This window comes from Carcharhinus amblyrhynchos, chromosome 6 (assembly GCF_965287045.1).
Source record: "Carcharhinus amblyrhynchos chromosome 6, sCarAmb.v2.hapA, whole genome shotgun sequence".
Classification (NCBI taxonomy): domain Eukaryota; kingdom Metazoa; phylum Chordata; class Chondrichthyes; order Carcharhiniformes; family Carcharhinidae; genus Carcharhinus; species Carcharhinus amblyrhynchos.
The window spans coordinates 113,136,296-113,161,595 of record NC_137329.1 but is presented as its reverse complement, the minus strand read 5'-3'; the positions used below and the strand labels follow the sequence as shown (position 1 = coordinate 113,161,595).

The window sequence follows — 25,300 nt, the reverse complement described above, 5'->3', positions numbered from 1 at the left end:
GGTGTAGTTCAATGGAATGTATAAATTTGGGTATTGATGAACATTCTAATGAGAGGAAAGTATAGATGAGATGACAGCTTTTTCTTGGAAATATTAGTGTTTTTGCTTTCTACGTGTTTCTGTTTTTAACAGAACTGAATTGGATAAGCTGGCCAACATCTGAGACATTGGAACTGTACAGGGGGAAATAAGCAAAGATCTTGAGATGGAAACCCCTGTTTGATTTTTTTGGGGAAGATTCCACAGGAATTATTGAAAGGTGCATCCTTTTACAGACAGTGGAATCCAGGTAAAATACACAGAGCAATCCCAATAGACTTGATAAACTTTCCATAAATGCAAAACAAGGTTTTGTGGGAGAGGATAAAGAGCTGGCATCCACGTAACAAAAGAACATTGCCCTGGGGCCTAGCTAGGGGGGGAGCAGGGGGAACGACCGCTGAGCACATTTTTCAAAAGCAGTGCCTTTTCAATGGGGTGTTTCTCACGAGCCCCTCAGATCTCTTCCTGAGGTCTGAAGTTCTCGATCCATGTACTGCAATCATGGGATACGACACAGACGTGGGGACTTCTATCAAAGATAATAGCTGAAATCAAGGTGGCTAAGTACTTTGCAATAATTGTTTGCAATAATTGACCTTACCACTAACTAGCGCAGTTGCGGAATTATCCTTTAGGTGGCTCAAACACATGAAGTCCTACCTTCGTTCTACAATGGGCAAGGATAGATTGTCTGGGTTAGCTTTGGTCTCCATTGAAAGACTGCTGAGGTAGATTATAATAAAGTGATAGATAACTTTGCTAGAATGAAGCCTAGATGAAAGAGGCTGTTGTAGTTGCTTCATACCTTTTTCATATTGCTTTGTTTTGTTTTCATTTTACGTTTAAAATGTAAAATAATTAAACAACACACGTGTTTTTATTATGTTCTGATTTTAAGTACAAACTAAAAATGCATAATGAATTTAAAATTATTTGGTATACGTCGTGGTGCCTTTTTTATGTGCTCACTCCCCCTAACTTTAGAACCTGGCTACGCCCCTAGCCCTAAATAGAAAGTCTGATTTAAAAAAAAATAAGCGACTGCATTCAGCATACGGGGAAATATGTAAAGGTGACTTACGAATGTTTGATTCCAAGAGAGGATTAAAGAAAGAATTGGAACACCAAAGTGATAATGTAGAAGTGATTTGTATTTGTGAACTAACATACCAAAATGCATGGTGCAGCTGCACTGAAACAATGGGGTTTGCTCAGCTACTTGACAAACTTGATTGAGTTTAGGAGTCGGGAGATAATGCTGCAGCTTTATAAGACCCTAGTCAGACCCCTCTTGGAGTACTGTGTTTAGTTCTGGTTGCCTCATTACAGGAGGGATGTGGAAGCTATTGAAAGGGTGCAGGGAAGATTTACGAGGATGTTGCCTTGATTGGGTGGCATGCCTTATGAGGATAGGTTGAGAGAGCTCGGTCTTTTCTCCTTAGAGAGACGAAGAATGAGAGGTGACCTGATAGAACTGTATAAGATGCTGAGAGGTATAGATCAGGTGGATTCTCAGAGGCTTTTTTCCCAGGGCTGGAATGGTTGCTACGAGAGGACACAGGTTTGAGGTGCTGGGGAATAAATACAGAAGAGATATCGGGGTAAGTTTTTCACTCAAAGGGTAGTGGGTGCGTGGAATCGGCTGCCATCAGTGGTAGTGGAGGCAAATTCGATAGGGTCTTTTAAGAGACTTCTGGATGAGTACATGGGACTTAATAGGATTGAGGGTTATAGGTAAACCTAGTAGGTAGGGATATCATCGGCGTACCTTGTGGGCCGAAGGGCCTGTTTGTGCTGTAGATTTTCTATGTTCTAAACAGTAAGACGTGAAATGGTTAGTAGGGTCCGAAGCGTATGACAGCATTTTTAAATGACTGAGGCACTGACACATACTCCATAAAGAAATTGACTTTAAGACAATTAATTGTACTCCCCCCTGACTTGCCATCTTAGAGTCAAATTAAAGTACAAGTGAAAGGAATTTTGGATTGGGACAAATGATGTCTGGGAGAAATAATATTTAATAGTAATTAATGACAAGTTGGACACAGGTGAATCTTTTATGTCTATGCAATTATATGTTATCACTACTTTTATACGCAATTCATGAAGGCCTCGCCTTCACAACCTTGCCCTTGACCTGATCAGCTGTTTCATTTTTGAACTTTTTAAACGTTATTGAAGACATGAACAAGATAGCTGTTGAATTTCTTGCCTAATCTTTACATTTCTGTAAACCATCAAATGTGTCCAGCTATAGGACAAAATTATCACTCATGCACACATTTCAGCTCAAGCTTATCATGACAGACGATAAGACCGTAAGACTTAGGAGCAGAATTACCACTTGGCCAATCGAGTTGCTCCGACAGAACAACTGCAAGCACTGTAACAAGTTTTTCTTTCTTATTCCCTGACACTGTGAACTGTGAACCTCGAAGTGAAACTTATGTGGCACCTTGGTTATACCATACTTGGAGTACTGTTTTTTTTCCTCAAGACAAGAATCATAGAATGGTTACAGCACAGAAGGAGGCCATTCAGTCCATCATGTCAATGCTGGCCCTCTGCAAGTGCAATGCATCGCAGTGCCACTCTCTTATCCTTTTCCTGTAGTCCTGCAATTTCCTCTTCAGATAATGACCCAAGTCTATCTTGAAAGCTACAATTGAATCTGCCTCCACCCCACTCTCAGACAATGGACTACAACTAAATGCATACAACGTATTTCCTCACATCACTTGCTTCATTTGCTAATCACCTTAAATTTGTGTCCTGTACTCTTCAATCCTTTTCCCAATGGGAACAGTTTCTCCCCACCCACTCTGCCCAGATCCCAGATAAACTTCTCTGATTTTCCAGCATTTTCTGTTTTTGTCTCTTCTGAACCTTCTCCTCTCCAATCTATCTATGTAATTGAAGTTCCTCATCCCTGGAATAACTCTTGTGAATTTTTCCTGCACCATCTCTAATGTTTGGGACCAGATCAGAAATCCCAAGGAATATTATGAAGTTAGACAAGACCCCAACTTTTTTATTTTTGGCATTAGTGTGTTTCACTCCAGGTGTCATTCTGTTGACACACTAGGAAGCTTTTATCAAAACAAACTGTATTTAACAAAACAGTTTAACTATAATGAATGAATTAGCTTAACACTTAACAATTGAAATACTTAAACATGACAAGATACAATTCTTAACTGCTACGCTAGCTCTGTTCGTTCCATTCTATGCAATGTTCTTCATAGACTTAAATACTTCTTCAAAATCAGTTAGAAAACAACACAGGCTTACATGGATTGGTTCGTTGGCTGCCAGTCCTCTAACCTCCAGAACCAGGTTTGATTCCCAGCTTGGGTCAGTCTGCGAGGACTCTGTGTCCTCCTCGTGTCTGCGTCCTTCTTGTGTTTGCATGGATTTCCCGCAGGTACTCTGGTTTCCTCCCACAGTCCGAAAGACATGATGGTTAGGCGTATTGGCAATGCTACATTTTCCCTTAGTGTTCCTGAACACACACAAGGAGTGTGGCGACTGGGGGATTTTCACAGTAACTTCATTGCATTGTTAATGTAAGCCTACTTCTGACACAAATAAACTTCCAACTTGGGTGGCACAGTAGCGCAGTGGTTAGCACTGCTGCTTCACAGCTCCAGGGAGCTGGGTTCAATTCCTGGCTTCGGTCCCTGTCTGCGTGGAGTTTGCACATTCTCCTCATGTCTGTGTGGGTTTCCTCCCACAGTCCAAAGATGTGCACTTTAGGTTGATTGGCCACGCTAAAATTGTCCCTTAGTGTCCTGAGATGGTTAGAGGGATTAGTGGGTAAATGTGTAGGGATATGGGGGTAAGGCCTGTGTGGGATTGTGGTCGATGCAGACTCGATAGGCCAGATGGCCTTTTTCTGCACTGTGGGGCTTCCACGATTCAATTTTAAAAAGTTTTGGCTGAACTTGTCCCTTCGGTGTGAAGGGTTGAGGGTGCAATTCGGAGGATGGCCTGGCGGGGAGGAGGAGGGCGCTCTTTCCGGAAGTGATGCAGTGGCCCTTCAAACGGCCGCTCGAGGCGCAGAGAGAGGCGCTGAAATGGCCGACGGTGTGGATCACATCGATATCTACGCTGATGTCGGCGAGGAGTTTAACCAGGTAACGGACGGCTCGGCCGAGATGGAAGCGGTGCGCTGCGCCTGGGCGCCGAGAGAGAAAGAGAGAGAGAGGAGTACCGCCATTAACTACCAGCTCTCCCCGTTCCTCACACACACACTACACACACGATCGAGGGGGCGGGAGGGAGAAGTCGGCCTGTTTCACCCGCTTGAACGGCAGCCGCCCACTCTCACGTCCAGAGTCGACCGGGCCTCTAATCAATAATCTCAACAGCCCATGAACGCAGCTCCGCCCGAGGGGGAGGGAGAGACGACCTACATGAGAGGATGGCCCTGTTTTCCCGCTTCTTCCCTCAAAGACGCGAGAAAGCAGGGAGCCTGGCCCCTTTCCTGCTTTTCCTAACCTGCCCCGACATTAATTCGTAGATTAATTTTCTACCCCCCCACCAACCACTCCGGGCGGCGTTATCCTTTATTTGCTCGGGTTATTTTGAAACCCGCATTTTCTCATTCGCCCCCGGCTGCTGGATGCCGTGCCGCTGAGCCAGGCACCGCTTTTTTTTGTGAGAACAAAACAGGACAACATGGCGCCCGAGTGAGAGAGGGTGGCGCGCCAGTAAATAGCAGCCAGTGATTGCGTATTCTCTCTTCAACAACATTCCTGCAGCCTGCGCTCAACTTTGAAACCCCTCTCAACACTTGTCGTTTTCCTCTTAGAAAAAGAGGAGGGGGGAGGGGCAAGCAAATATCCTGGAAGTACTTGGAATTATTAAGTAAGGTGAAAATTTGGGAAACAAAAATGAACAATTGCCACATTTTTGATTTTTAAAAAAAAGTTTGATTTATTGTTGTCACATGTTAATTATACAGTGAAGTGTTGCTTCTTGTGGGCTATACAGAAAAGCTATATCTTTACATAGAGAAGGAAAGTGCAGAATGTAGTGTTACTTATGGCTTGCGTGTAGAAAAAATCAACTTAAACAGAGTTAGGTACATTCAGAAGTCTGACGGCAGCAGGCTGTTCTTGAGTCAATCGGTATGTGATCTCAGACTTCTCTATCTTCTCGATGGAAGAGAGTATATCTGGGTTGCGTGTGGACCTTGATTACGCTGGCTGCTTATCCAAGACAGTGAGAAGTGTAGACAGAGTCAATGGATGGGAGGCAGTTCCTGTTTCTGCTCCCTTGGCTGTTGTCTCCTTTTTGTAAATTGACTTAAAACTCATTTCATGTATTTCTCATGTACTCATGAAATACTCATGTATTTCTCACAATTCGAAAGCAGTTTTAAATTGCCATTACTTAAACTTGAACGCTGATCACTCAAGAAATTTTGAATACACAGTCTCCATAATTGCATTTGCAAATGTTGTACTCCCGTCAATGGACCAGGAGTAGACTCATTTGTTTCTACGCCCTAGCTGTGTCTTCTCTAAAAAATTTTGACAGTGATTCATTCGTGCTCTGATAAAAGTAATTTTTCATGAAATAGTTTTGTGTCTGAGGCTGTACCAAATTTTTCAATAGTTAGTTGCTTATGTGCAATGATTACATTGCTCTTTACAGGCTTGCAATTCCAGAAAGCCAACAATAAACAAACATTTCCATAATTGCTTACATCCTTTGCTAAAGTTAATCAGTTGGGATTTCAGTCATTTTTAGATATAGCATGCCACTTGGCATAGATTTTTAGTACAAATTGGGTTGTTAAAATTCTGAAGAAAGAGAGAAACGTATCTTCTGACAGATTTTTTACAGAGAGCAGTGGGTGCCTGGAACTCGTCACCGGGGAAGGTAGTGGAAGCGGTTACAGTAGTGACTTTTAAGGGGCATCTGGACAAGTATCTAAATAGGATGGGAATAGGGGAATATGGTCCCCAGAAGGTTAGGGGGTTTTAGTTAAGTTGGACAGCATGGTCGGTGCAGGTTTGGAGGGCCAAAGGGCCTGTTCCTGCGCTGTAATTTTTTGTTCTTAAAATCATCAGCTCTGTTCTCTTTCAACAGATATTGTGAGACCTGCTGAGGTTTTCCAGCATTTTCTGTTTTTGTAATGTTTTGTTTCCTAGTTAGCCAAAAAATGTGTAGGGTGAGGGAGAGATGAAGAAAAATGCAATTTAGAATTCTAGGAGCAAAACAGAAAATTGGTTATGCATGAGTGGCAGAAATATACTTTCACTTTTTGGTGGTTTGCTATACAGAAAAGGAGGGAAATTATTTTTAGCTGCACCAGGTGCTATCTGAAAAGTTTATTCTGAAATGCAGTCTTGTATATTGCCAATTAAAGCTTAGTCATTTAGAACGTAACTAGGGTCAGGAGAGGACCATACACTCCAACAAGTCTGCTTGCCCATTAGATACAATAATGATCGATTTTAGGCTTTGACTTCATGTTCCTGGCTGTTCCCATACTCTTGAGATACAAAAAACTTTTACCTCAACCTTAAATATATTTAGTAGTGGTGTATCCACAGCCCTTTGAGTAAATAATTTTCTCATTAGGTTCACTAGGCTGATACCGATGATGAGGAGGTTGGACTACGAAGAGAGACTAAATAGACTAGGTCTGTACTCGTTGGAGTTTAGAAGGATGAGTGGGGGGGAATCTTAAAGAGACGTATAAGATAATGAAAGGGATGGATAGGGTAGAGGTAGAGAGATTCTTCCTGCTTAGAAAGGATAGGACTAGAGGGCACAGCCTCAAGATAAGGGGGGGGTTGCAGTTTAGATCGGAGTTGAGGAGGAACTTCTTCACTCAAAGGGTGGTGAACCTCTGGAATTCTCTGCCTGTTGAAGTGGTGGAGGCTACCTCGCTAAATATATTTAAGTCGCGGGTAGATAGGTTTTTGATAGACCAGGGAATTAAGGGTTATGGGGAGAAAGTGGGAAAGTGGAACTGATCCACTTCAGATCAGCCATGATCTTATTGAATGGTGGGGCAGGCTCGAAGAGCTAGATGGCCTACTCCTCCTATTTCTTATGTTCTTATCTCAAATGTAAATAATCAGCCTTTTATCCAGAACCTGTTCTCTTGATCTTGATTCCCAAGCTAAAGGAGAAACAGAAGCTCACAGTAACTACCCTGTTCTTTCATAATCTTGAATGTTTCAGTGAGATCACTTCTCGTTCTTCTAAATGCCAGATGACGTAGATGCAATTTACTCAGCCTCTTGTTTTTGGACAACCCTTTCATCCAAGGGACCAATTCAGTGAATCTTTGCTGTACTGCCTCCGATGCAAATATATCATTCCTTAAATATGGAGGTTAATGTTTTTCCTCTTTGGGATGTAGAGATTTGTTGTCCATCCCTAGTTGTCCTTGAACTAAACAGTTTGCTGTGCCATTTCAGAGGGTAAGAATCAATACGTTGCTGCGTCAGGCACTATAGACCAAACAAGACAAAGATGGTCAGCATTCCTGCTTCACAGTGACCTCTCTTCAGTTCTGGCCTTGGGTGACTGTGGAGTTTGAATGTTCTACCTGTGTCTCCATGGGTTTCATCTGGGTGCTATGGTTTCCTCCAACAGTTCAAATATGTGTAGGTTTGGTTATTTTCCACTCAGTGTGGAATTTAGTTGTATTATGATCAATATTTCCCAGCAGATCTCTCACTATGATAATTTAATGCTGCTTCATTATGCAATAGTAGGTTTAAAATAGCTTTGTCACTAATTGGTTCCACAGATATTACTCCACAAAACTATGACAGAAGCATTCTACGAAGTCATCTTGCAGATCACCATTGCCAATTTGATTGGTCCAGTATAAATTAAGATTAAAGTCCCCCACAACTATTACATTGCCTTTGTTACAAGATCCAGTTTTTTTTTGTTTAATGTACTGACCAACGGCCTAACTGTTGTTAGCTCTATAAACTTCTGATCCTTGCTAATCTAATATCCACACATACAGATTCTACTTCATGATTTTTCTGAGCCAGTATCCTTCCTCATGTCCATGTTATCCTTTATTATAGTGGTTTCTCCTCCTTTTCCATTCTGCCATCTTTTCTAAATGTTTTGTACGCTGGAATATTTATTTCCGAATCTTCACCACCTTATAATCATGTTTTTGCGATGCTCATTAGATCTAAGCCATTTATCTCCATATCAAAATTATTTTCTTCCACAGCAGTCTTTGAGCCATGCATTTAGCTCTTTGACATTATTTAACCTATGCTGGTTTGTGGCTCATTATTCCAGAGACTATTACCTTTGTCTTTCTGCTTTATAATTTAGGCCGGAATTACTCATCCCCTGTTGGATCTCTTTCTTAGTCCTACTTTTGTCATTGATAACCATGTATATCGTAAGTAGATCCTTCCCCTCCCACTCAATTCTTCTCCGGCCCAAAGGAGATGGCTTTAACTCAGGCATTGGGCAAGTGATATCATCTTAAGGACCTTATCTCAGCTGCAAAGAGCAACATCAATCCCCTGAGTATACTTGCCTTTTCTACAACTGCATTTCTTTTTACTCCTTCTGTTTAAATGGCACCCTGCACTGTGGTGTCATGGTGAGCTATTTGTCCATCCTGCAGTTTTAACTCGTCAGCACAAGTTGCAAGAACTTTGAATCTGTCAGACAATTTTGTCTAATGTTCCTTCATTGCTACCTTCTGGATCCTGTGACTGCCTCCTGGAACAAAGTATCCAGGTAACATTCCCCCTTGCAGTGTCCAAGGCTCAGCCTCCAGCTGATCAGCTCTGAGCTGAAGTTGCCCAAGTTGCAGACATTTAAGCAGATATGGTTGTCTTGGATCACACTGGTGTCCACCAGCTGCTACATCTGCAATACATGAACTGCTGTGTTGTTTTTAACTAATTGGATTCTTACTTTAGAAATATCCTCATACTGAAGCAGATTGCGGCAAAACCTGGGCAACGTTCATGCTTAGACTGAAATGTGACTAACATTCATGCTGCACAAGTACCAGGCACTGACCATCTCTGGAAAAGAATATCAAACTATTCCACCTTGAGAATTAATGGTATTACCATCACTGAATCCCTCACTATCAACATCCTGGCAGTTACTATTGACCAGAAACTGAACTGGACTAGCTGTGTAAATACTGTGACCATAAGAGCAGATCAGGGACTGGGATTTCTGCAGTAGGTAACTTGTCTCCTGGCACTCGAAGCCTGTTTACATGTACAAAGTGTAAATCAGGAGTGTGATAGAATACGCCCTACTTGCCTGGATGAATGCAACTCCAATATCACTCAGGTTTGACACCATTCAAGACACAATAGCCTGCTCAGTTGGCACCCCATTCACTAAAAGAAAGAGAAAAAAGGCTAATGGACAGAGAGGCTATGGACGCTGGGGTGACCAGGATCGGGGACGTGCTGGATGGCGGAGGAGCGGGCTGGATGAACCCTCGCGTGCTGGCTGAGTGAGCGGGAGTTGCCGTCTGGCATGCGGCCAAAGCCATCCAAGACCTTAGGATGGTCGTGCTCGGCCCCAAAAGTACACACGAGCTCGAGGCGGCTCAGGCATGCGGTGGGATCTCGTCCGAGTGTTCCCCTGTTTGGACGGAATTCCACATTGGCCCGAAGCCCAGGTGCGCCACAGCATGAGCCGTCTGGCAGAAATGTCCTCCGAGCCTTTTCCCAGCGCGCAGAAGCGTTTCCTGTATGGGCTGCTGCTGCACACCTTCCAGTACCGCGTCCTCGCCCAGATACGCCTTGGTAGGTCTTGTTGCTGCCGGGTGGCGGAGGTCCCCAATGGAGGGCGCTCTACGGAGGGATCTCCCCCAATTACCTCGGGGACCTGGGGTGGAGGGTGCTGCATGCAGCAGTGCTGCACAACCGTAGGATTCGCTGGTTCGCGGGCTCCCAAGACTGCTCTTTCTGTGGACTTGGAGTCCGTGGACCACGCCTACGTTTTGTGTTATAGATTGCACACCCTTTTTGATTTTCTGATGAACCTTTTATTGATGTTTTGTTTGCATTTCAGTCCCACGCTCCTGATCTACAGACACCCGCAGCAGAGAGGGGAGGGTCGGGATGCTGATGTCCTCGCGAACCTGCTCCTGAGCCTGGCGAGACGCGCCGTCAACAGGTCCAGGCAGTGAGGGGGGGGGCATCTGTCCCGACCGTCTGCCCCTCTACAGCGGCTACGTTCGCAGCCAGGTGTCCCTGGAGAGGGAGCACGTGGTGTCCTTGGGCACAGTCGACACCTTCCGTGCCCGTTGGGCACCTCGGGCTGAGGTGCCTTATAGACCCCGACAATCACAATTTGATTTGACGTGTCTTAAGTTTCCTTTGTACATTTTGTTTCTGTTCAGGCCGTTCCCCCTCCTTTTGGGGAGCCACCCCCTTTTTCTTTGTCTGAATGTAATTTGAGTTTGTTTACTTGGTTTGACCCGAAAGACACCTCCCACCAATGTCTCAGAAAGGGACATAATCTCAAGATACGGAATTGGACCATTCAGGACTGAGATGAGGAAAAATCTTTTCATTCAAAGGATTGTGAACATGTAGAATTCTCTATGGAGGCTAAGTCATTTGAGGATTTTTTTTAGATTTTAGTGGCTTCACACAGTATGGGGAGAAAGTGGGAATATGGCATTGAGATAGGGGATTCAACCATGGTCATATTGATTGGCAGAGCAGGCTTGAAGCGCCAAATGGCCTACTCTTGCTCTTAGTTTCTAAGTCACAATGGCAGCAGTACACACCATCTATAAAATGCACTACAGCAATTCAAAAGGGTTCCTTTAATAGCACCTTCTAAACAGACTTATGCCACCTAAAAGAGCCTGAGCAGCTGATGCATGGAACACCATCACTTGCAAGTTTCCTTCAGTGTCTCACATCATCCTGACTTGGAACTGTTATCATTCCTTCACAATTGCTGAGTCAAAATCCTGGAACTGCCTTCCCATCAGCACTCTGGCTGTGCTTTCACCAGATGGACTACAGAGGTTCAAGCAGTCAGTTTATCACCTTGAGGGTAATAAATGGTTAGCCTAGCCATTGATGCCCATATCCCATGATCAAATATAAACACAACAGTTATCTGTGGTTATATTAAATAGTCTAATGAATTAAGTTTTAATGCTATACTTGTATGTCCTCAGCACCAATTTAAATCACTGCCCCCATTTAGAGGGATGAAATCTTAAACGCACCAATCAATCACCTACCTGCTCACCTAATTAATGCCTTTGAATGCTAACCCACAATTGGATGCTGAAATAATGATATAGAAAATAGCACCTTCTTACCCCTCTGCACCAAATTCCCAAGTTAACACACGTTCCTCATTGCAACTGCTAAGGCAGCTTCTTGCTATGGTATTAACCCCAATTCAGACTTTCAATTATCAAAGCAAATTATTGCAGATGTTGGAGTCTGAACAATGCTGTTTGTTTCCCCATGATTGGAATCAATCACATTTGTATTGCTGGCTGCAAATGAGCTAAAGTTCTTGGTCATTTTCTTTGTGGATATGTTTTCATTGATTTTCTATTTGTTTTAATGAAATGTTTAATTACGGAATTGTTTTCTTCTCCTGAACTACTGGGTCACGTATCTGCTTAATTTGAACAGTGTATAGTCACGTTCACATTATGTTTTAGACGTTAATTGAAATGTGTTTAGCCCAATGAAGCTTGATGGGCCAAATTGACAGTTATATCATGTCGTCATATTGATGTTGCCCGGAAAATTAACTTGTAACCACATTTGACCAAATAAGGAAGGCTTTCCTATAGATTATGCTTACCCTGCATGAAAAGCCACAATCATTACTTCTGTCAACCTAAGAAATCCCAGGTATCCTGTGATTTCCAAGTTTAATTTCTTGATGAAGTAACCATTTTTTTTTCTAGTTTTTTTTGGCTCAGAAATCTGAAACAAACACAAAATGATAGAAATGATCAAGTCTGACAGCATGTGTGGAGAGAGAAATATTAAATGTTTCATGTTAATGACTTTTTTGCTTCTATGAGAGTATAAATTCTGTTGAGAGCCAAGTTCCTTGTTCGTGGAGGCATGGTGCAATTTCAAAGAGAAACCTAGGGCTGTTTATGCACATGTCTTTGAAGGTGGAAGAACAGGTGAAAGTATGTGGGATCCTGGGCTGTACAGATACAGGACCTGACGAAGGAACAGCCAGTCCCCAAAGCTAGTGGTGTTTGCTACACATAAACCTATTGGACTTTAAACTGGTGTTGTGAGACTTCTTACTGCAGATACAGGCAGGCACAGAACACGAAAGCCAGGAAGTTATGCTGTGTTGATGTAAAATGTTAGTTTGATCTTGGTTGGATTATTGCATCCAATCTGGGCTCTACACTTTGGGAAAGACATGAAATCTTTGGAGAGGGTACAGAAAATATTTACTTGAATGGGATTTATTATTAAAGGGGTCTTAATGAATTTAAGCTGTAGTATGATTAAACAGAGTCAATGTGGTTTTACAAAAAGGGAATCATGTTTGCTAAATTTATTAACTGAGGATGTAAATTGTAGAGTAGGTAAAGGGGAGCTTTATCTAAAGGTAGTATCCTAAAGACGTTTAATAAGGTGCACAGAACTTAAAATGCAAGATAAGGGCTCATGAATTTGGGAGTATCAACATGGCTGGAGGATTGGTTAATAGACAGGAAGCAGAAAATAGTGTCAACTTGTTAATTCTGTAAGTAGTGAATGCTCGTCTATTTTCATGTTATGTTAATGAATCCTACTAAGAGGTCTGAGACTAATGCATTCAAGTTTGATGCTAAACTCGAACAGAATGTAAGCTGTGAGGAGGACGCGATGAGGCTACAAAGAGATAGATCAAGATTGAACAAGTTGCAGATGGAGCAGAATGTGGGGAAGTACTTGCTCACTTTGGTTGTAGGAATATTTTTAAAAAGGTGCAAAGCTTGCCGATGTTAAAGACACTTGGAAACTTCATATAGGTACATCAAGCAATTAGGAAAGCAAATGACATGTTGGTCTTTATCACAAAGAGATTGGAGTGTAACAAGGAAGCCTTGCTACAGTTTATAGGGTTTGAGGAGACCATATCTGGGAAGCGTTGTAGAGTTTTGATCTCCATATCCAAGGAAGGATATACATTCCTGGGCTGAGAGGATTGTCAAGAGTCTTGTCTGTAAGAGACTGTGTAAATTGGGCTCAAATTCTGTAGAGTTTCAAACAGTAGTTCACAAATTTTTTTTCTGGAGACCATTTGGGTGGGGCAGGAGACCCCAAAGACTACCTACCAGTTCTACATCACCCACTCTCATCAGAATTAATGGAATTACAATATACGTATGTGCATTAATTTTTTAAGCTAAATATCATTAATTATGCTTCATGCTGGGGAAACAGAAATACAGACAATTTCATATTATAAACATTTAATATCATAAGGGAACATGTTTATTTGAAACATTATAATGTTACAAAATTGTCAGAAAGAAACTAATGCTTACATCAATAGTAATCAAACAAAATCAATACTAACACACATATTGCTTATAAATTTGTATTGTTGTTTACACTTGTAATAACTATGCTATATACCCAGGATCTCATTTGAGTGAATGAGAATTCTGGCCAGTTACCTTACATGGCACAACTATGACATTGTGTTAGTGATTTGCATTTTGGGTCTGTCTGCAGCCCACCAGTGGAACCCTTTGAGCCTCCAGTCATCCTCAGATCAGAATTGCTGGTTTTTAAAAATGAGGTGATCTCATTGAAGATTCTGAAGGGTAGGCACTGACTGGGGAATTTAGACCATGTGCCTTTGCTCCAGGATTAGGGGTTGATCATTTAGGGCTGACAGAAATTTCTTTTGAATCTTGAGTTGTTAATGTTCTATTATTGAATACGCTCAGATTGTTGATCTCAGAAATTCAAAGGATATAGGGAATAGACAAGAAAGTAGCATTTATGAAAATTGATTGAGTTGAATGATGGAGTAGGCAGCAATTGACAAGTGTTGCATAAGAGGTCGGTGCATAAAGTAAAAGCCCATGGAATTGGAGGGAGCGTGTTAGTATGGATTGAAAACCGGCCTTCACATAGAAAAGAGTTGGAATAAATGGGCCATTTTCAGAGTGGGAAGCTGTACTAGTGGAGTACCACAGCAATCAGTTAGCCCGTAATTGTTCATTATTTACATTAATCACCTTAAGATGATTACCAAATTTGCTGATAATATGAAGTTGGGTGGAAGAGCATGTCATGATTAGAATATTGTGATTCTGCAACAGGATATAGATTGAGTGACTGGATGAAAATCTGACAAGTATCAGTAGGAGGAATCAAAAGGCAGATTACTATCTAAATGGAAAAGGAATGCAGGTGAGTCAAGTACAGGGATCTGTGTTCTACTGCACGAATCATAAAAGGCTAACAGGCAGGTACAACAAATAGGGTAATTTTTTGCCCTTTATTGCAAAGGAATTGGAGTTTAGAAATAGGGAGACATTGGTGCAATTGTAGAGTGTTGGTGAGGCTTCATCTGGAATACAGTGTACAGTTTTGGTTCCCTTACCTTAAACAAATAGGAGGCAGTCCAAAGGAGATTCACCAGGTGATTCCTGAGATGAAAGAGTTGTTCTATTAAGAGCAACTAAATAATTGGGCGGGGGGGGGGGGGGCTTGACAGGGTAGATGATGAGATTGTTTCACTAATGGAAGAGTCTCGAACAAGAGGACATATCTACAAGATCAGAGTTGGAAGACAGAAAACATTAAACAATGAGTGACTCCACCCTGAGTTTTTTGGTGGAGATCAAATGTCTGTAGCTATATCCATAAGAGAGTTTAGAAATCTGAGATAATTAGTATAAATCTCTGATGAAATATCCCAGGTATGCCATGATGTTTTGGAGATAGATTACAGGAGGTGTTCTTGGTTTTGGGTTTGGCTCTGTGTTTTCTTGGAGAAACGGGCAGTTAGAGCCATATAAGGAGAGGATCTGCCAGGAGCAATCAGGTTTATCAGAAATCTAGGTATTTTCTGATTTTGAGTCACTAACGAGAAAGCAGTGAAGCCTGTGCTTGAACTTGGCAGTCCATAATCATGAAGGGTTGCCTAGTCAGAGGACCCCAAGAAATCCTGTACCTTGGAGAACAGCAAAAACATTGAGGAGAATCAGTGAATCCCTGAGAGCGATGGCACACTTGGATTTGTTTAGAAGTGAAAGGATCGTCAAATCTATAAAATGTAGGGAAACCTCTGGATAGAAATTAAATAAATCAGGGTATGTGCTGTTGAGATTTTCAGGTATAAAGTTGTTTATGAAGAAAGTGTTTAGTTAGTGATTAGTAATCATTTTTTGTGTTAAATTTGAAATCTTGCGGCATCATTTTGTTCAGTTAATTGGGAATTTGAATTTATTAATAGTTGCTGGTCTCCACCAAGATCATAATGTTATAGAGGAGTTTGGTTTTTGAATTTCAGTTTCTCTTGGTTGTGCAATCTTTTATTGACTGACCAACAGTGAGGGCTGCTTTAGTCTAGAGGATCAAATTGTATTCATGTTAATGCAGAGCCCTGTTTAATCATAATTCTCATTTAAGATTTTTATTTTAAAAACTTTAATTTGGTTTTTGCCTTATCAGGAAACTGAGTACAGCGGTCATGATCAGATAGATTTGTACGATGATGTCATATCGCCATCTGCCAATAATGGTGACGCACCAGAGGATCGTGATTACATGGACAGCATGCCACAGTCCGTTTCAGATGATGGTGGCAAAACTCCCAATTCATTGGGTCCAAATATTGTTTATACCTATACTGGCAAGAGAATAGCTTTGTATATTGGGAATCTGACTTGGGTAAGTGTTCCGATTTACCTTTACTAAGAGTTTTATTTGTATAGTGTTTGAGTTTTGCAACAGCCTCTCCCCAAACAGCTGCAAATACAGTTTGTTCAAAAGTTTGTGATTTGGCTCAATAACAGATGAACATAATATTTTGGGTGGAATTGTACAGAGTTTTAAGCTTCTTTGCAATAGAAGTTATATAGTTGTACTGACAATGAGCTGACAGTAAATGTAAAAGAGCCAATCCCATCTGCTAGTGAGAGTTATTTTCCAACACCTGGCCTTAAGAGCCATGAAATTTATCCCACTGTAGACTAGAAGAGCTTCCACTTTTTCTTTGAGTATCTGATTGTCAATAGTTAATGATTGGCATAATTAAGAATTGGACTTGCATAGATTAGTTATCTATCTAGCATGAAATATACACTAAATGGTTCCCAGTGGTTGAACAAGTGTGTCAGGCCCATTGTCCCCAAGTGTTTCAAAGGTTAATGTTCAAAACCTGTAATGGATACTACCCAGGGTTTTCAAGAATTTGCAAACAAAATTTAATGAACTTGTTCATAAACTGTGTTTCAGTCCAGTGACAATGAAAGATTTTGAGTACATTTTGAAAATCCTTGTACAGTGTTGTTCACGCTTGATGCAGTTATCTTCACTTCTCACAGTTGGCAAGCATCCCTTCTAAATTCATAAACTAATTTAGCATCATAAGAACGTAATCTGCATGCTAGTGAGATATGTATTTTTAAAACATATTGCTTCTTTTTTTTTTCCCTACATTGTCTTACAGTGGACCACAGATGAGGATTTGACTGAAGCTCTTCATTCAATGGGCATTACTGATATTTTAGAAATAAAGTTTTTTGAGAACCGGGCTAATGGACAGTCAAAAGGGTGAGAGCATATATGGATTTACACTGTTTAAGCATTACAGATCAACTTCTGCAAACGTTAACATTGCAATTTATTTGGGTTCAGGTAATTAGATCTGCAATGAACTGTAATTGCAATAAATTAAGTAAAACCTCAATTGTATAGTGCAGTGAATGTTATCTGAAACTTGAAATGGCAAGTTATATAATAAGCTGCAAAAGATTTTAGCACCGTTTGCAGAGGGAAACTGCTTTTAATGATAACCAATCATGTTGAAAGTTAACTAATTACATAAATTTATATCACAGAATTTGCCATTTTAGGTGGTATAAAAGATTAGTAATGCTATTAAATGGCCATCAAATTGTAATTAAGTTTGGTTGTTTTATTTTTTTAAAACCAGGTTTGCGCTCATTTGTGTGGGATCCGAGAGTTCATCCAAAAAACTGTTGGATATGCTTCCTAAACGAGACATGCATGGACAGAATCCTATTGTCACACCATGCAATAAGCAGTCACTCAGTCAATTTGAAATGCAGTCTAGGAAATGTAAGTTTATGGAAGTCCACATATTGCAGAATGTGATTGTTATTTGCCATACAAATACTGTCAAGGAGCAGTTGTGTGTGAACTTTTTTTTATCATTTATGAAGGTCTTACTAATACTAATTGAGCATTTTGATTGAGCTCAGTTAAAAACAGCCCTCAGGCTTTGAATTATCGGTTCACTCCAAGACTTGAATACTTGATTTAATCTAATCTAGCTCTATGCAATTACTAAGCGATTGCTATGTTATTAGTCATGCAGTCTTTCAGGTGTGCTTTAATGAAACATCATTCTATCTGTTCAGGAGAACGTGAACACATATCATTATGTTGACATGTTTGTGTATATAAGGGAAATGACCACCTGAAATTGTTGGAACTTAACTTACACGAATGCAGCCTTTTCTGTTAAATCTGGGTGTTCTATTTATTCTTTCCGTGGTGCACTTGAAAATAAATGCACATAATTAGTGCACATAATATGTACTTGTTTGTATGTGAGTTTTACCACCACCTACCCATGGAATGCTCTCAGACACTGCAATTTTGCAGCAGTATAGATATAGCATTACCCATCAGTTGCGCGGTGATATAAACCTGATGTCAATATATATTAGGTAATGTAACTGCTTTTGATATTTGTTTATTGCACATTAGCTCTTAAATCGTTATTTTAAACAGTGATTGGCAATTATCATTCTTGCAGCTACTCAATCTGGCCAAATGTCAGGGGAAGGCAAAGCTGGGCCTCCTGGAGCCAACAGTCGCTTAGCATTTTCCCAAAGTGGAAGAGGCCGTGGTCGTTTCCCACCATCTGGGCCTGGTGGGGACAGATTCCCCGGGCCTTCTGGACCAGGAGGCCCTCCACCTTTTCCTGGTGAGTGTCAGTGATTATCAGTATTTAACGAACAATATAGAAAGATGGTAACAAAATGCCATGCATACTTTAATATCCAAATCTTCATGATTCTTAATTTCTTAGGATGTTCCATAATTTCCATAGTAAAGAATAGCAGCTGATCTAGGTTGGGTATTCTTCCTTCCTGTGACCATTCTTGTACCAAGTGCCTCTTTTGAAGTTTCTCCCTGATCTTTTGCCTTTTTTCATTCATGTACGCATCAAGCCACACCTTAACTATGTCAAAGCTATCTTTTTCAACTACTTCTGTACAGCAGCAAGTTCCACATTCTCAGTATTTTCTTATTCTTTGTTCTCTGGATGATAGTGTCATCAAGTCATTTGGACTGCTAAGTATTGTTCAGGCAATTGCTTCGTTTGTAAGTTCACTGCCGCCACACTGTGCGTTTTTTTTGGAGGTGAACAAGTATTAGCCACGTTCAGATATCTTCCACTGAATTTCGAAAATTTAATTCATTTTCCTAGACTTCATTGCTGCCAAAGCAAATCTTTAAAGATGTTCAGTGCAGTGAGTTGACATGTTTAGGTGCTATTCTTCATTATGTTTTTTCAAGAAATTGTAATGGAAATATAAATTAGAATGAGAAAGGGTAATGAATCTTTTGTAAAGGGGCCTTTAGGAAAGAGTGACCGTAACAATACAAGGAAAGTATGAGGGTCATGTTGGCTGAGGTAGGTTGGAGAGCTACATTAAAAGGTATGACGGTAGACAAGCAATGGTTACCACTTAAAGAATTAATATGTGGTTTGCAACAAATTTACATCCCTAAATCCAATAAGAAATGTGATGCAACCATGGGTAACACTAAAAATTAAGGATTCTATCAAATCAAAGGAAGAGACATATAAAGTTGTGCCAAAAAACTAGTAAATGTCAATAAGAGAACCAAGAAATTTTTATTAAAAAAAGAAAAAATACAGTACAAAATTAAAAACGGACAAAGCTTCAAAGTTATGTAAAAAGGAAGATGCTTATGAAAAGAAATGTGGACTCAGGGCAGTGAATGGAGAAGTTATAATGGATAAACATGCATGGAGGCTGACACAAGAAATCTCCCTGGGGAGCCAAGGGACTAATTGAGGATCTGGGGGAAAAAAATTAGTTTCAAAGTAAAGTAGTGTTGGACAAGTTAATGGGCTGCAAGTTGATAAATCCCCTGGACCTGATCTGTGTTCCAGAGTGGCTACACAGATCGTGGATATATTGGTGATCATCTTCCAGAATTCTTTAGATTCTATAGCCTCCCAGATTGGAAGGTAGCAAATGTGACCCCACTAGATAAGAAAGGACGGAGCGAGAAAGCCAGGAACAACAGACCTGATGGCCTGACACCAGCGGTAGTGAAAATACTAGAATATATTTCAAATAATGTGATAAGTGGGCATTTGCAAAAAAAAATGATTGGGTGGAGTCAACATGGATGAATGAGAGCTAAATCGTGTTTGACAAACCTGTTGGATTCTTTGAGGATGCTACTAGCAGAATAGATGAGTGAGGGAGAACAAATGGATGTAGTATACTTGGATTTTCAGAAGGCTTTCAGTAGGCAAGATTAGAAGAAATATATTGGCATGGATTGTGTTTTGGTTAACACCAGTTGGTTTACCAAATAAATAAATCAATCTCAGCAGGCTGTGACTTGTGTACTACAAGATCAATGTCTGGGGCCCCAGCCATTCACAATTTAAATCAATGATTTGGATGTGGGGGCCAAATGCAATATTTCCAGGTTTGCTGATGACACAAAAATTGATCAGAATGTGAGGTGTGCAGAGGATACAAAGAGACTTCCAGGAGATGTAAATTGAGTGGACAAGAAAATGACAGGTTGAATATAATGTGGAAAAATATGAAATTATTCACTTTGGTAAGGAAAACAGACAGGTATTTCTTTAGTGGGGAGTGATTGGAAAATGTTGATGACCAAGAAGACCAGCATTGTCTTGGGTTCCTAAGTCATTGAAAACTAACGTGCATGTCCAATAAGCAATTGAGTAGGCAAATGGTATTTTTGCCTTTTTGTAAAGTGATTTGACCATAGGGATAAGAAAGTCTTGCAGAAGTTGTATAAAACTTTGGTGTGACCACGCCTGGCATATTGTGAGTAGTTTTGGTCACCTTATCTAAGACTTACCAGTCTAATCCAGGGATTGCGTTATTTTTCTATGAGGAAAGGTGAAGTGGGGAGGGGTGAGAATCTTGGGAGAGACTCAGAATAAGAGGTAGACGATTTGGAAGCGAGGTGTGCAGGTTCAGTTATTGCATGTGTTCAAAGCAGTGGTTGGTAGATTTCTAGATATGTCTTGGGACCTGGGAGTTATTGTTCAAGATTCTCTTAAGGTTAACGTACAGTTCATTTAGCAGTTAGGAAGACAAATGCAGTGTTAGCATTCATATCGGGAGGGCTAAAATACAACAGCAGTGGTGTACTTCTGAGGCTGTATAAGGCTCTGGTCAGACCCCATTTGGAATACTGTGAGCAGTTTTGGGCCCTATATCTGAGGAAGGATATGTTGGCCTTGGAAAGGATCCAGAGGAGGTTGACAAGAATGATCCCTGGAATGAAGACCTTGTCGTATAAGTAACGGTTGAGGACTCTGGGTCTGTACTCGTTGGAATTTAGAAGGATGAGGGGGGACCTTATTGAAACTTGCAGGATACTGTGAGGCCTGGATAGAGTGGACGTGGAGAGGATGTTTCCACTAGTGGGGAAAAAACTAGAACCAGAGGGCACAACCTCAGGCTAAAGAGACAATCCCTTAAAACAGTTGAGGAATTTCTTCAGCTAGAGAATAGCGAATCTATGGAACTGCTGTGGAGGCCAGTGATTGAGTGTCTTGAAGGCAGCGATAGGTTCTTGATTGCTAGGGGGAATCAGGGGTTATGACTAAAAGGCAGGAGAATAGGGATGAAAAAATTAGCCATGATTGAATGGCAAAGCAGACTCGATACGTCGAGTGGCCTAATTCTGCTCCTATGTCTTATTGTCTTCTGATGAGCAATATGGGGATAGTGCAGGAACGTGACGTTGAGGTGACTAGATCAGCCATGATCTAGTTAAATAGTGGAGCAGCTCACAGTTGGCCTACTCATGCTCCTATGTTCCTAAAATTGTTCAAAACAGAGTTTTGGCATTCTAAATATAATGCGTGTGATCTTTAGAGCAGATGATTATAAAAAATTGCATTGCTTTGAGTGTAACAGCATCTTTTTATTTTTGTCAGGACAAGGTCCACCCCGACCACCTCCAGGTCCTCCTGGCCCACCAGGCCCCCCGGGTCCACCTCCACCTGGGCAAGGCCTTCCTCCTCCATTAGGTGGGCCACCAAATCGTGGTGATCGTCCCCCACCCCCGGTTTTGTTTCCAGGACAGCCATTTGGGCAACCTCCCATGGGACCACTCCCCCCTGGTCCTCCCCCTCCTGTTCCAGGCTATGGCCCTCCTCCTGGCCCCCCTCCTCCTCAACAAGGACCACCCCCACCACCTGGTCCTTTCCCACCACGTCCTCCAGGTCCACTTGGCCCTCCCATTAATCTTGCTCCACCTCCCCATCTTCCTGGACCCCCTCCTGGTGCACCTCCTCCAGCCCCTCATGTAAATCCTGCTTTCTTCCCACCACCGGCCAATAATGTAATACCCTCATCTGACAGTCGTGGACCACCTCCATCAGATCCATATGGACGGCCTCCACCATATGATCGCGGAGATTATGGACCTGCTGGCAGGTAAGTCTTGCGTATGCTTGAGTTTTTATAAATGTCCCCTTGTTGATCTTGAATGAAATCCCTTGACTCATACAAATATTAATTTGTTTTAAATTGATATCTGGGAATACTGTGGGAAGGGGGCATTTGGATTTTATATTGATTACTGACTTTTCGCTTTTGAGACTTAAGTTCAAATTCAGCAGTGGTGAATGACCCTTTAAGGTTATGGTTTTAGTTTTATTAGCCAAATGCATGATAAAACAATCTATAATTCATAACTACAATGGAAATCATAGGTTGCCTTTATATTGCATTAATTGGTTTGAAACTAATGTATGCAGTTTGGGTTTCAGTTGTGCAGAACCTTGTTTGCAATAATTGGCTATTGTCTGATTAGAATTTCATCCTGTATGTTTGGTGAGAACTGCATTTGTGGATGCAAGAGGGGACAAAGCTATCTTCCAGTTATTAGAAATGCAAATATTTTAGAAAGTAGAGTGGTGAATCCCTGCTTTCTTTATGTGTAACTTCGAACATTTTTTTAAGAAGTACTTACTTAGCTAGTAGAACTAATAGTCCAACTTTGACACTCTGCTGTAATGTTATAAGAGCTATGTAGATGCTTCTGTGTCACTGTGCTTTGTCCAGAAATCAGGTTGAGTTTTGACTGATTTCTAAGCCAGACTAAAATCGCCTTGCACTAAAATCATGAATCAAGTGTAACTTAACCCAGAAGGCAGCAACAATAGCTCATGTATGAAATAGTGTTGATGTGGGTATGCCGGCGTTGGACTGGCGTAAACACAGTAAAAAGTCTAAATCGGTTGGACTAAAACCTGGTGTTGTCAGACTTTTTACTGAAATAGTGTTGTCAGACAAGTAGGTTGGTGATATTCAGAAATTGGGTTCAGGCACAGTATGAATAGAAATTTAGCCAACTTCTAACTTTATTGCAGTGTCACCATTCAGCATTCCCAAGCAGGAAACAAATTCCATCATCAATGTTCACAAAGAAATTCATCTGAAAATACCTCCTTTGTATTTTTTTTCAATTTACCTTACATGAATCAGTTTGAGATGTCAAGAAAAGACTGGTGATTTGTTGCTATAGTTATTAGGAAATAAAATTTATACTAAGTTTGCTATTGTTCACTGTTTATCTCATGATAGAGACATGGATTCTTCACGGACGCCACTGAGTGAAGCAGAATTTGAGGAAATCATGAATCGAAACAGAGCTATTTCTAGCAGTGCAATTTCAAGGGCTGTGTCGGATGCTAGTGCTGGTAAACTGAAGCAACTTCTTTCTTTCACACACCACCCACAAAATATATCTCCATTCTGAAAAAAGCAAATTGTGTAGGATATAATTGTACTGATTCTGGTAACCATGTACCTCACTTGGTTTATTATGAACTTCAGCAACTTGATCAATTGAAGGACATTGCAGTTGTCTTCAGAAGCTGGAGGGCATTACATGTGGAAAAATTACCCTTCATTTGACTTCAGAATTATTTATGCTCACTCATTGTCAATGTATGCTAGGAGAAGTCTTTGGAAAGTGTTCACAGTTGAAACCAAAGGTCGCACCCCTCTCCAAACAAAAGACACATGCCAGTTGTGGCTTCTCAATGCCAACTGCTTGGCTAGCTGAGATCAGCCAGAAAAACTAACCTTTTTGATCAGTATGGCTTAGTACTGCACTAAACCATTCATTTATTCATTGGACCGTTAACTGACCAGAAAGTAATCTAAGTGAATGTCAGAAGGTAAGATCAGAAGTACAAATTGTAAGACTGGGGTTGAGTAAGATAAAATAGTTGTAGTAAAGAAGGAATTTCAGGTGTGAATTCAGGAATTAGTTGACTGTGTCCATGTATGATTCAGATCACTGAATTGCTGCAATAGACTAAAGACCAATTTTTTCCATTTGGATTGCAGGTGATTATGGGAGTGCTATTGAGACCCTGGTCACTGCTATTTCTTTGATTAAGCAGTCTAAAGTATCTGCTGATGACCGTTGTAAAGTTCTCATAAGTTCTCTACAGGATTGTCTTCATGGAATAGAATCAAAGTCTTATGGTTCTGGGTCACGGTAAGATGATAGTTTCATCCTTAATCAAAACTCAGTAATGTTGCTGGTGTTAATGAATAACAGCAGTTGTGTTGCATTAACTTTGTCTTATTAGTTGCCAACATTTCATCGATGGTACAAGTTAATCAGCAGACAATGACAGTGTTTTGAACTGTCAGACTTGGTTTTTACTAAGTGGAAGGCTTGCCAGAGCTGAATTTTGCTTTGCAAAGGATGTTAACATCATAATGTTTAGACATAGAGCAATCCTAATTTTCTTAAATCAGCTGCTTAACTTTCCAAGCTTGTGACTAGGAATGGACTGCTGCGTTTTTGCAGCAATAAACTCAAATTGACTAAACTTAGGATTTGCAATCTGGTCCTGTGTTCAGTGATGATTGTACTATCTGTGTTATCAGAGCCTCCAAATGTTTTATTCTGTGCTAACATAGTTGGCTTTTACAAGAGCAGTTGCCTCCATTGATGCTTCCGCATGCTGAACAGCAGTGTTCCCATAAGCGTCTGATCATCGAAAAAAGGGTCTGATCATCAGCTGAAAATTTTTTTTATCCCCATTTAAAGATTGTCTTTAGCCACTTGAACGCATAGGATCAACCTTCTTGGAATTAGCTAGTTCCATTCTAGAACTGTTTCATGTGGCTTTGTCCAAATTTTTCAGTGCCCGTTTCACTTGAGAGGGGAATTTAAAACTTCTTGAAACCAGAACACTTTTTTTTGTTGTCTGCTTTCAATCCTACCCATTCAGAATAGGATGAAAGATTCAGTCATGAAATGAACATTTGCTTACAAATGAAGAAAGTTATCTTAGTTTTTAAAGATGAATTCAAGTTTTAACATCTGGAATTAATGGTGACATGAAATAGTGTCACTTGTCATTTTTTTAAAAAAAGACATCTGATTCACTTTATGTCCTTCAGGAAAGGAAATCTGCTGTCCTCACTTGGTTTGGCCTACGTGTGACACCAGATGCATGACAATATATATAGCCCCTGAAGAACAATTAGGAATGGGCAATAAATGCTGACCTAGCCAGCAATGCCCGCATCCCATGAAATAATTTTTTTTAAGATTAAACGGATGGTTAAATTCCCCTGATGGAATCCTGGTTAAGATTGGAGCAAATTTAATTTGAATATGGTGTCAAGGTAACTTCAGAATTGAGGCTTCAGTTTGAAGCATGACCGTGCAACCAAAAATATTCTCTTGGACCACATATGTCAGAATTTTATCAC

General features: G+C 40.7%; 1 protein-coding gene across 2 annotated transcripts in view; it reads left to right on the top strand.

The window, feature by feature from the left end:
- The first annotated feature begins 4,082 nt into the window (after window positions 1-4,082).
- Window positions 4,083-25,300, top strand: part of cpsf6 (cleavage and polyadenylation specific factor 6) — a 43,469-nt gene continuing 22,251 nt past the window's right edge. The window contains exons 1-9 of one of the 2 annotated variants that reach the window (XM_080191230.1): window positions 4,083-4,181; window positions 14,360-14,450; window positions 15,717-15,935; window positions 16,717-16,820; window positions 17,203-17,348; window positions 18,052-18,222; window positions 21,490-21,991; window positions 23,144-23,259; window positions 23,915-24,068. In XM_080191230.1, coding sequence (XP_080047356.1) covers window positions 14,445-14,450; window positions 15,717-15,935; window positions 16,717-16,820; window positions 17,203-17,348; window positions 18,052-18,222; window positions 21,490-21,991; window positions 23,144-23,259; window positions 23,915-24,068 — 1,418 coding nt within the window. In that variant the 5' untranslated portion in view covers window positions 4,083-4,181; window positions 14,360-14,444. The remainder of the gene's footprint in view (window positions 4,182-14,359; window positions 14,451-15,716; window positions 15,936-16,716; window positions 16,821-17,202; window positions 17,349-18,051; window positions 18,223-21,489; window positions 21,992-23,143; window positions 23,260-23,914; window positions 24,069-25,300) is intronic. The other variant, XM_080191229.1, reaches the window with a different exon arrangement.